Source organism: Manacus candei, unplaced genomic scaffold, assembly GCF_025592945.1.
Source record: "Manacus candei isolate 608988 ecotype Guabito, Panama unplaced genomic scaffold, ASM2559294v1 h1tg000052l, whole genome shotgun sequence".
In the NCBI taxonomy this organism is placed as follows: domain Eukaryota; kingdom Metazoa; phylum Chordata; class Aves; order Passeriformes; family Pipridae; genus Manacus; species Manacus candei.
The window spans coordinates 4,587,927-4,600,503 of NW_026138100.1; the positions used below are offsets into that span (position 1 = coordinate 4,587,927).

Consider the following 12,577-nt stretch of genomic DNA (forward strand, 5'->3'; position numbering starts at 1 on the left):
CAATCGCGTATTCTTTTTGTAAATTATTTTAAGAAATAAATAAATCAGGAGGGATTGTTACTTACTGTTTACTTAGAGTGGAAATTAACGAGCGTTTCTTGGAAAGCTCCAGGGTTCAGCATAGCTGAAGACTCTAGGACAGACATATTCATCCAAGAGTGTAAATTATTTATCAGCTAAAGAAAAATAGCAGGAAATGTTTTTTATAAAAGGATCATGTTTTTAGAAATAAAATATTACAGTTTAAGTATTTAATTTCCTTAAGTTTTGCCTAAAAATATTAAGATTGTTACTGTGCATGTTAATTTTTGCCTCTTCATTTGCCAAGACCAATAGAATTTCATCTTCAAACACTTACTATCAAACGAACTTGTATGCTATTGAATGCCTAGTGAACTCCAATATGTAAGTAGTTCTTGTTAAAAGAATGTTAGCTCCTTCTTACCTGTTTACTGTTGTTTTTGGTGTTATTTTTCAGTAAAAGTATTTGTCAGTATAAGTCAAACAGGTAAATAATATTACTCACAGTTAAGTAAACTTTGGTTAATGATGGTATTTTTTCTTTGAGATAGCTTGTTGGGAAGCCCCAAAATTCAAAACTTTGGAATTCAAATATTTCTTATGCTAAAAAGGCCTGAATAGGATCAGCCTTGTAATAGCACTGTGGGTCTGGATTTTAAAACCACTGTGTGATTCTATGATTCTATGTGTAGTAATCTTAACAAATGTATTTGGATATGTGCATACTTGTAGAAAAAAAGGCTTATAGGTTCAGTTTGTCTTCAGATTTAAATTTAAATTTCAGCACATACTCATTCAGGAATATTTAGATGGAAAAATGTATTTGAGGTTCACACTGTAAAAAAGGCAGTTTTCTAAAAAAATCACCTAGAGTAGAACAGAATTATTGTGCTGAGTTAATAAATGGATGGGTTTGGATGCCTGTATTAATTGTTTTTCAAGCTATTCACTTCCACAAAGAAAGAAAGAAACTAAGACATCTCTGGGAAAACAAATGTTATAGTACTTAAAAGTAAATACTGGGTTCCAATTGTTATTGATTTATTGGACAAATATTATGATGAATGTTGTCAGCTATATTTCCTTTTCTCTAAATATATGGAACACTTTATCTCAAAAAAAAAAATTAAAAATTGGATTTTCACATCATGTTACACACATTCACCTCCATTTTAACAGAAAGTTATTTACTTAAAAGAAAGGCCATGGCGATTTTTTGGTTCTGGGCACAGAGAACAACTACAGTTATGCAACATAAATAAAACAGTAATTTTCATTCTATGTTTGTAAACTTGTACTCTATTATGGATTTCCTAGATTCAGAGGCTAGAAAGTTGGATAACAGGCTTGATTCAATAGCTTTTGGCAGTCACCTCTCTATGCAATGTAACTACTTTGTGAATGAGAGGACAATATAGCATTCACTATGAGTTACTCTGATGTTGGTTTTCTTAAATATTAGAAATAATTACTGACGTTGATCATGGTTTTTCATGCATATGAGGTAAAGCTTTTAATTGTGGCCACAGAATGTTGCTGAAAGGGATAAGAGCAGATGCACCTGCATAATGGCATCAGCACCTGACATCCTCTTCAAAATCTCTTTCTTCTTCTGGATAACAAAATAAAACATGCAAAGCTACAGAATTAGGTTTAGGAGTTTGCAAAAAATCTAATAAGATTAAACAAAAAAATTATGAAATTTTGCAAGATAAGTATTAGAAAACCCTCAAGGATATTTCTGAGCCCGTTCAAAGGCTTTCTAAGGAAATATTCTAAGTGGTTCCTAACTACTTTGTCTTTCCTAACTCTGTTTCCCTTGACTGAAATTTTATGCAAATAAAATGATCCTGTTTGAATATATTCTTTTAATCCCTACTGCCAGGAAACACCTGGGTAAAGAGTGGGACATAAAGCTCAAAGACTATGGCTTGGAAGATGAAATGGTAGAGGATATTAAGTAGACCACATCTCAAGGCTCTTCCTGTGGCAATGGGAGCAGGCAACACTTGGAAAAGCCCCTGAACAAATTACTGGCCTCCAGCAGGCACATTAAGAATGAGTAAGAAGCCCAGGACTGAGCTGTTGAATTTACTGTTGGCTCATGTGACTGATTCATAGCATCTTCTTCCTCTGGTTCTCTTGCACGTGTTCTTTACTTTTCTCACAGTTGGAGTCTCCCTGATGCTGGTCAGCTTGCTCTGATGCATTTATCTCCCCTTCTTTATCCCTAACTCTAAGGACTCCCTAGAGTTTGAAAAACATTGCATTAGTGCACTTCTTAAATTTCCAATACCAGAGTTGTAATTCAGACCCTGATACTTTTTTTTCTCTTGCTATCATTTTCGTCCAGTTTTCAGCTAGTGAAACCACTGCCTGTATTTTTGTTCCCATAGATACCTGCAATTAAAGTTTATATTCCTTTCCAAGCACTTCTGCTGAACTGTTCCTTCTCAGTTCTGGCTTTTCCTTTCTGACTCAAGTTCCTGGTGCATATAACATCTCCCGGTCCTTTAGAATCAGCACCTCTACCCCAGTCTCTCAAAAGCAAACCACTGTTTCACATTGTTTCATTCTTTTCTCTCATTAGTGCTCTACAGGAGGGAAATATACCTCATCATTTTTCAAAACTAAAAGACATTTATATAGATAATAAAAAAGCTACTTATAAGAGTGAGTTTTTCTCATACAGCACCCAGAAGATAGAGGAGGACAGGAAAGGGTGCTTGTTTGGTTTTAGAAATAGAAACATTAGAGAATAAAGATGCTTTACAGACTAACAAAACTCAGCGATAAAAAGCTTTAATTTCAATGATTTTAACTCTGCTGTCCTGCATAATCACGCTATTGCATGATACCTCTCAGACTGGTGTTCAAATTCAAATGGCGATTGCCTTTTTTCACTACAAAGGTTGATTCTTATCTCTTACATTCACAATAATTAATTGAAACTTCACAGAAATTAAATTAGTAAAAAGCGGCCATAAAGTAAGATCCAGATGCCTGTTACCATTTCTCTTTTGCTTACAGATTTGCTTCCTCTATTTTTCACCTAAGAAGCCAAGGGAGCAGAGAGTATCACTTCAACAGATTAAAGAGATAAGCAAAGGGGTGGGTTTTTAATAACATTTTAGAAATCTCCACAGCAAGCCAGTTAGGCAATGGAGAAGAGTCTATAAAACAGATATCTTGGAAGGGTTATTAAAAATTATTACACAAATTGCAATCCATTCCTTTTTTAAGCTAAGTGTAAATTATTGCCAGGAGGATCACTACACTTAGAAGCTCTGTAACCTATCCTGCACCTAAAGAGTTATAAACACATACCACTCTCATACAAGACTTCTTTCCTTCCACCTTTTTTGTGTTTTTTTTTTTTTAGTTTGGTCTCACTGAAGTGCAGTGTAAAATTGTGGCTATTGTTGGCCTCTTTACACACTGTTCCTAATTTGACAAACAGAGCAGTTTAGAAGGTCAAATAGGAAAACAATATCTTAAGAAAATAGCAACTTCTGTGGCTTTGAAATACAAAAAAAACCAAACAAACAGAAAAAAAACAGTTCCAAAATCTTTATCTCCTCGGTTCATGAAGCCATAAAATAAGTACAGCACTGTGATCACTGCAAAACTTCAAAGCCTGTATGCCCAGTGTACCATTTTAGGGCTATTAAGTTGTACAGCTACTGTACTTGTAGCAAATAGTTACACAAGATTGTAGCAGCAAAGCCAAAGATTTCACCCTTGGAACAAAACTCCCTTAAAGCTATACTCTCTACCATAGGCTCACGGTATAAGCTCGTAATGTCTCTTATCAACCATCTTCAGGAGATTCTACATAAAGAAATTATTGATGATAACACTGAAAATGACAGCTTCATTTAGAAAACCCAGTACTCCAAATATGATATTGAACTATATACACAGTAAATGAATAACGAAATACAATAAGTTAATTCCTTTGACACATCAGCATTTCTGTAGAAAAGCAAAGTAATGGTTTTGTTCATTGCATCAGACCATGATGAAAATTCACTAAACTAAAAAACCTCATTCTGAAGGTGGTACTATATCCCCGAGATATTATGTAAACCAAGAACATAGGAGGCCATATCTTTCAGGAATATATGATTCAAAAATGACCAGAAGGTTTATTCATCTATGCTGATACATTTGATTTTTAGCGATTTGTCCCAATTAAATGTTAAAAGGCTCAATTTATACGTGTATGTAAAGTCTAGCCCATCACAATCTGCTTTCACCCACCTCATGTACAGCTGTCAGATATTCCAGCTGGCTGGAATAATCAGAAGGCACAATCAGTGTCTTTCAGAGGCCATCTGGGAGGACTTCGGCCAAAATCCCCATTAGGCCATATAAAGAGTAAGTCCTGTGGGGCATCCTGTGAATTTTTGTGTATGTCATAGGACACTGTACAAGATTTTTGTTCATGTAATATGGCAAACCCACTTGTATTAGTGGCCAAGGTTTCAAAGGAAAATTAAAACAAGCTTTTATGCACTTGTCATATTATGAATTGCATTATCATGAGGAAATGTGGTTATAACCTCAGATAAAAATCATGTTATATTTAAATATTGATGATATTTTTTAAGGCTACAAATAAGAAGCTTCCACAAGTTCTCTCTTCCCCAGAAACTGGTTAACACCACCAAGATTGCAGACCCAATTTAAGCAAGTTCGAACTAATCCTAAACTAGTTGCAATAAACACTTAGAACAGTTCTCACCTTCCCAATCAGGGCATGTCTGCAAAGGTATCTCATTTTGAAGATTGCTTTCAGCATGCCCTAGTAACAGATCTCTGCCTACATTATACTACACAGTCCATCATAAATTACTATTCATTAGTCCATTTTGTAGAATAGTTTCAGTCTTATCCAGTACATCTAATTAGCTGTTTCTTCTTCCATGGCCATCTATTTATAATGTCAGAAAGACTGCTGACCAAAAACTATTCTTTAAAGCCTACACAGCAAAATAAACCACAAACATGCCCCTGCAAGTCTCTACCCTTATTTTTAAGCTGTTATTTTTAAGATTTTTTTCTGCTCAGTTGATATCAATTTTTTCCTTCCTCAACAAACATGCTTTCAACTCAGCCACTGGTACAGATTTTGCTCCTTGCTTTCCTACAGAAAAGTGCTTGTGTGTAGGTAAATGAACTTATGAAATGCTTCCAAGGCTTGAGAAGTGTGCATAGGAGAGGCTGTTGCCCGCAACTGCCTTTTTTCTACTGGCAAAAAGCACGCTCGCTCTTTAGAAAAAAGGATGGTTTTATCCTTGATTCTGAAGCCTGAAACCTTAGTAAATTAGCTGTGAAAATAACTGAGTGGAATCCCACAACACTGTTGCACAAAATACTTCACCTAACAGAGAAAAGTTATTCAGTTCCTCTGTTTATGCATAAAGTATACAAAAATTCTCTCTGATTAAGCAAGTATTGCTTAATTCCTAGTAATAATGGAGTATTCCAAGGCAACATATTTGGAGGTGAAAATGCGACCTATGTTGGCACACACATTTCCTTATTGTACATTTATTGCCAGTACATTCCAGCAGAAGGAAAATTTGGCAAGCAAAGATCCTGTCTTTGAAAGTTGATCCGTACTTCTAAAATTTAATATCAGTAACACAGTACACTCAACTTTGTCTAAGGACCAGATGAGAGATTAAAATATATATATATATTTAAGCACCTAGATCCAAATTTCCTACTCTGAGGAGCCCCAAATTTGGAGGTAAGTAAACAACTGGCCCTGATTTCTTTTAAATCAACATTCTAAAACACTTTAATTTCTGCTTTTGTTCATGCATACTGTTCTCCAGGCCACAACACCAAGAATCAGCTAGGTGTCCAGCACTTTCAGAATCCCCAAATTCTATATTCTTTCTCTCCTGCTCTGGGACTTTCCTTTGGTATAACTGTTTGTACAGTGCCTAATAGATCAAACTATCACCGGAAAGGTATTTTGGGGTTTTATTTTTTACCAAAGTTCAGCAGTTTTATATCAAACCTCCCCTGTTAGAATACTTATTAATGCATATACATAGAGTCATTGGGCTTGGTTTCTCCTTATGAGCTATTTTGACAATTAACAGGCAATTTAAATGTAAAATGCATTAGATATAAACAAATAGCTGATAACCTTATACATTTGATTTTCTGATGTCAGAGGCTCGCTTAACAGTCAGTTTTTTGATCATCACCAGTTGTACCTGTCTTGTGACAAGCAGTTTCAGAGAGAACTCTGAATAAAAGCCAGATCTGAATTCTCTGACAGTGTTACTTTGTGTCTAAACACATTTCTGTTAATTCCACTATCAAAATCAAAAGTCATGGAAGTCAAATATTTCCAGTTGGAAGACATAATGAATTTAGAATGTGATATATTCATGTTGAATGTAAACTAATTTATTTTAACAGACTTAGACTAATTATATCTCTAAAAATCAGTAGAAAAGTAATTTCAATTTACCAGTTTTGGTAGTGAATATCTTTAACACTATGGACACAAGTTCTTTTTTAAAAAGCATTTTTGTAAAGGCACGATCCAAAACAGACCTCAATTAACAGTGGAATCTGCCTTTGACTTGAACAGACTGAAGATCTGGCTTAACCACTGTGACTTTGTCAAGAATAAAATTCTCAGGTGATTTCTTATAAGATACAATGAAAAATGAAACGCGCACACAAGTTCCCACTGATCATAGCTGGAGCCCACAAAGTGACATGTGAAAAGTGGTTAAAATGGAACACTTGAGGACCGCAAAAGACAAGGTTATTAATTTACCAGGAACAGTCTTGCCAAATTTAAATGAAGGAAAACAGAAAAATGGCATAACCTGGGTGTAATTCTGTTGAGGTAATGCACTATGTGAGTGAGAGCTGTGGTAGTCTTCTCAACATCCCTTCATAAAGCAGCTACATAATTTTAATTAAGTAAGTGACCATAGCAAAAACTTAAGAGATCAGGATCCCAGTGAATTATGAAGTATAAATTACCATGTATGCCAGTCTTTTTACCAAGATAAAGGTACAACACATGCCATAAATTTCTAATAAACCTTTAAATCTTATCTAATGGAAAGTAGTCATGTAAACTGAAATTTTAAAAGGCGATGAACTTTAAATAGAAAACTACTCCCTCATTTCATTTATATCAATTAATTGAACCACATGAATGAATATGTAACATACGTTCAACCAAAAATTTTACATATTTCCCACAATTTTGTAATTCCTTTTGAGAAAAGAGGGAACCATGATGCACCAAAATGATAAAAGATAAAAACATTTCTTTCTAGTAGGAAAAATATTTATTACAAAAATTGCTATTCTGGATCTGTTTTTCAGATGCAAAATTAATGAAAGGTGTGTAATTTATAGTCAAAAATATAAAATGAGAATGAAATGATTAATACTAATCCTTATGGGCTTATTAGTGATGCTGAATTTATATCTTACATTACAGATATAAGAGTAACCCCTTTTTTTCCAGAAGGGATCAAAATAGTTAACATAATTTTATAACATCAAATTGACTAGATTTGACAAGTAATTTGACTAATAATCTCTTTCTACCTTTAATTTTGCTGAGTGTTATCTGAAAAAAAAAAGTATTTTCAAAGAATGGCCCAACATTATACAGTGTGGGGAAATACCTTTTCTTGAATCAATCTTTCTTCAAAAGTCATTTACATTCCACTATAGTATTTTATCAACCAATATAACATAAAATTCGTTTAATATTGTAAATTTTGTTACTGTATTTAAACTTAAATGAAAAATTTTCATTAAATAATAGGTAGTGGGAAAATCAGTATGCCTTTTTTCTTTTGGTTTGTCATCTAGAGGCTTTTATAGTCCACTGGGGCTTTTGTTTTTCCTTACCTGGAACTCTTTTTGCCCAGTTGATCATGTGCACTAATTCTCTGTCTGCAAGGTTGGTCAACAGGGTCATCATAGAGGCTTCATTGAATGGTCTATTTGGGTCATATTCAGAATAAACTAGTGGCGGCTCAGCTTCCAGCAAGGCACTGACCATCTGTTCTGCCGTCAGGGATAGGGCCGGACTGTTCTTCTTGTTATGTTTAACCACCAGTGGACTTGCCCAAAGGGTGGGAGCTCGTAGCTCTGTTGAAGAAGCCTCCCCGTTTCTGGAATCCTGCTCCTCTCTTTGACGTTTTTGTTTCATCACTCGTCCACCTCTGCGGTCTTTCCGGATTCCTAGAGATACACAAGAATATAATGAACCTCTTTCCTTGAACTTATATATGATGTACACTTGGTTTTAGTTAGCAGCAGCTGCTGTTAGACCCAGGCAGCATTGATTCTTGCTTTATTTTCTGAAGACCTCCTCTTATATATGGAATCTTACATCAGTGGGTGGAGAGAAAAACTACTTTTAAAAGTATAGTGTCAGGAACTCCTTCCTAAAATTCAGATCAGTTGGATTTACACAGAACTCTAGACTAGTGACACTGTATACAGTTGCCTTAGCCCAAGAAAGTAAGTCAGCAACCGGGAATGAACAAATATTTTTTTACAACTCAGAACTTCAAAGTATGTCCCAACCTCTAGCAGACAATTACTCTATAAATGATCAATGATAAATTAGTGCTGTTGGTGGACCAAATGGATCACAGAAGTAGCTCTCAGAAACTAAGGTCACTATTTTAATCAAACATCATCCTATTACTGAGTCTGTGATCTTCATGATTATATAAAAATAATCGAAAAAGTTCCCATTATAAGATGAGCTTATACAGCAATAAATAATGTCATATAACCAGATAAACAGAAACAAGAGAAGGAGAGATAACTGCAACCTCAGAATCTAATGTGGGAGGACCTACTATCAAAGGCTGAAATAACCACAACAGAAACTTTGTCATTACTGTACATTTCTGAAATGTGCTTTGCACTGTATGACCCTGAACCTTAGGATATTATCAAGTCAGCCATACCAGTTTCAACAACATCAGACCTTACAGTAGAACAAAATCTCCCTTTGTGGAAAGGTTACAAGAAAAATATAATGATAAAGCCCACGTGCACTCCAACCATAAAGGGAAGATTAAGTCTGCCTCCAAGTGGAGGAGTTATAGGCATTTTAAGATTAAGTCAAAAACTTAAATCCATCATCAGGTAGAGGCAAAGGAGGACAACCAAGTAATAAGGAAAGCACACAAGGAATTGAGCTATGAGGAGAAGGTAGCTTATGATGGGGCTTATTCTGGAGTTCTCATGCAATATGAAAAGGTAGCACTAGTCCCAGTTTGAAAAGCAAGATAAGTATCTACAGAGAAGAGAGACACTAATCAATCAAGAAATAGAGAAAACATTTAAAACAAAAACAAAACAAAAACAAACAAACCAAAAAAAAAACCAGTTTCGAGAACTGCTGACATTTGCAAGCCTTCAGTACAGGTCTTTCTGATGGTTGGGGAGAGGGAAATACAACCTTAGCTCAGCTCTTTTCACATCACAAAAATTTAAACCTTTAGAATCCCAGTCTTTGCTAGCGACATAGCAGCATTTTCATCTCACATACAACATGCCTTCATATAAGTGTTGGATCATATCAGCAGGTGTCCTTTCCCAATCTCAAAGAAACAGGGAGAATCTTTAGATCTGTGTTCCTCTTTCTTCAACTATGGTGAGATTTTCACTGAATTAGTACTTGAAGGTTAAGCTTTTGATGTCTAAGTCATTCAAAATCTAGTAGGTTTCAGGATTCTATTCTATTAATCTATTCAGATAAAGCAAGTTCAATAAATCTTTCATTACCCCTATTATTTAAGCTCTCTACATTTTCCCATTCACTAAACTACTTGTAAGCCAAAACTCTCAAGTACATTGCTGTTGCTATTTTTCATTCAGCAATACCAATCTTTCCTATCACTAAACAGTTTTTACTAAGGAGAGGAAGGGGAGATTATTGTTATTAAGAAAAAATGCAAGACCTATTTTGGCAAAAAGCCACGCTACAGATATTCTCATTGGTAGCTTACTTCCTCACAAAATTCAACAGTACGCATGCTCTATCTGTAACAGATATTTTTGTAGTATGCTTTTATAAATATAATGTTTTTGAATTAAAATTGCCCTGTGAAACATGAAGACATAATCATGTGAACAAAACTACATGATTCATAGAAACTAAAGCTTTCTCACATTCCAAATTTTACTACTGCTCATCTAGCAATTTTCTTTCAAAGAGGAAGTATCCTTGGGGTCTGTACCGTTCAATATACTCATAAATACGAAGACGGACAGACATAATACAGAAACTAGAACTTGGGGTTAGAATAATATTATAAAAACATCAGATAAGTTAGTTTAGAAAGTAAATAGAAGGCTAGAAATTACTGGGAGGGAGTACAGAGCAGCTTCATAAATTACAGATTTTATTAACTCATGAGGCACACTACGATGAACACTACATGCAGTTCTGCTCTTTCCAAATTAAAAAGAAACATAAAATAAATGAAAAAGGGATAAGAGAAAGACAAATAAGATTATTTGAAGTGTGAAACAACTTTGATGTGAGAAATAGCTAAATTGAATATTTCTGCTTGGTCTGCAAGCGAGACTACAAAATCAGCAGTAGCAAGAAGACAAATAAGGTACAAAACATTAATGTTTCTCTTCTAATACAAGATGTATCAAATGAAAATAACCTGTGCAAGGTCCTCACAGACAAGAAGAGATTCTCTTTGTCACCATGCAGAAAAAATAAAACTGAAAGTGTGAGTAAATTAGAAGGTAATATATTTAGAAATCTGTTGGTCAAATTTGATGGAGAACAGAATTCATTAAGGGTTAATATGTATAAATAGGGTATTTTCGGTGTAAGATAGGCACGGGATGCCATGGCATAGATTACTGCAAGATCAGAGGGTTTTTGGTTTTGCTTTTTACTTAGTCCAGGCCTGCCTTGTTAAGTAAAAAAAGGATGTGATGAGGATTTTACATAACAAAGGGAAAGTGACAAAAGCAAGTGCATTTAGCCGTTTACAAATCAATCAGATGCTAAATAAGAACAATAGTTTTATTTTTAATTCATCTGAAAGCTTACTACTGGCTTTCCTTCACCTTAGAAAAAAAAGTGGTGCATTCAGCAAAGTTGAACATAACAAGTTTGGAGGAGATGTCCTGTACAAATTTAGTTTTTGTATTTTTATTTTGGGATTTTAAAAAAATCAACAAACCAATTGGATTTTGTAGGGACTGAATCTAAAAAAAGTCAGTAAGAGTATGCATTCCATCTGCATCACATCACCAGCTTTTATGATCACAGACAGAAAGGTCTCTGAATCTGTATGATGACAAATGCAAGTGCTTCCAAATCTCCATCAACTTAATCAAATTTTAACTCTGTTAAATAGACAGAATAGTGATGCACAGTTACTAATTTCAAAAAAGACAACTCTATCAGGCTACAATTTCATTGCAAAAGTGCAAAAGTGCAGCAATACTGTAAGAGTTTTTAAATATCTGAATGCATTAATTTTGATTCGACAGTTCAGCCAATAAAGGGACCTGAATTGCCAAATGTTATGAAAAACAATATTCTACCAAAAATTGAAGTCCTATGCATCTTGCAAAAGCTCTAAAACAATTTCCACTTGAGTTTTAAAGCTACAAGACCCTAGATTTTCAAAGGCAGTTTTATAAAGCTTCCTATGTAAATTCAGTCAGATTTTTAGATATGAAGACAGGTTTAAAAACCGCTAAGTAATTACGTAATCGCATGAGAGGAGCCCCGAAGAAAAGATACAAGGACTCCCTGAAACAACACCTCAGCCTTGGCCATATTGATCAACATAACTGGTCTACTCTGGTCTCCAATCGGGAGGCCTGGAGACACACCATCTATAACGCTGCTGCTTCCTTTGAGAACACACGCAGGATCACTCTCGAGGAGAAAAGGCAACGCAGAAAGAACCGTGTCTTGCAGAATATACCACCTAAGGAGTCTTTCTGCTGTGCCTTTTGCAATCGGATATGTCTGTCACGTATTGGCCTCATAAGCCACCAGCGTGCCTGTAACAAATGTGGACAGAGCCTTCCCAAATCTTCGTTCACGAAGCCTAGCCATGAATTACGTAATCAAATCAGTAGAACCTGATCAGCAATAAAATTGCATATGGACAATAAAATTGCATATGCCATTCCCATGGCAGGAGAGTTGGAACTAGATGATCTTTAAAGCCTCTTCCAACCCAAGATTCTGTAATTCTATGCCTATGGAGGCAATGTTAACTGACAAAATACCTCACTACTGTTTTCCCACATCATTAAAATAAAACAAAAAATAAATTCCAGATTGTTATAACAAAAAAACCTAAATTAAGAATTCATCGGATGAGCATTGAATCTCAGCCATCCAACAGCCATTTTTTACTCCAACCTACTCCTAATAACAAAGATTCACCTTTATATCTTCAGTATTATATAAAAGATTCAAGAATACTTAGAGGAAATAGAGGAGGAGACAAAATAAATTAAAATTTGCTTGGCTCTGTGTGAA

At 34.9% G+C, this 12,577-nt stretch overlaps 1 protein-coding gene across 1 annotated transcript in view; it reads right to left on the bottom strand.

Annotated features, from left to right (window-relative positions):
- The window catches only part of ESR1 (estrogen receptor 1), a 153,992-nt gene that overhangs the window by 38,429 nt on the left and 102,986 nt on the right, over positions 1 to 12,577 (bottom strand). Inside the window, 1 exon segment of the mRNA XM_051801657.1 lies at positions 7,933 to 8,268. Within this exon segment, the coding sequence (XP_051657617.1) occupies positions 7,933 to 8,268 (336 nt within the window).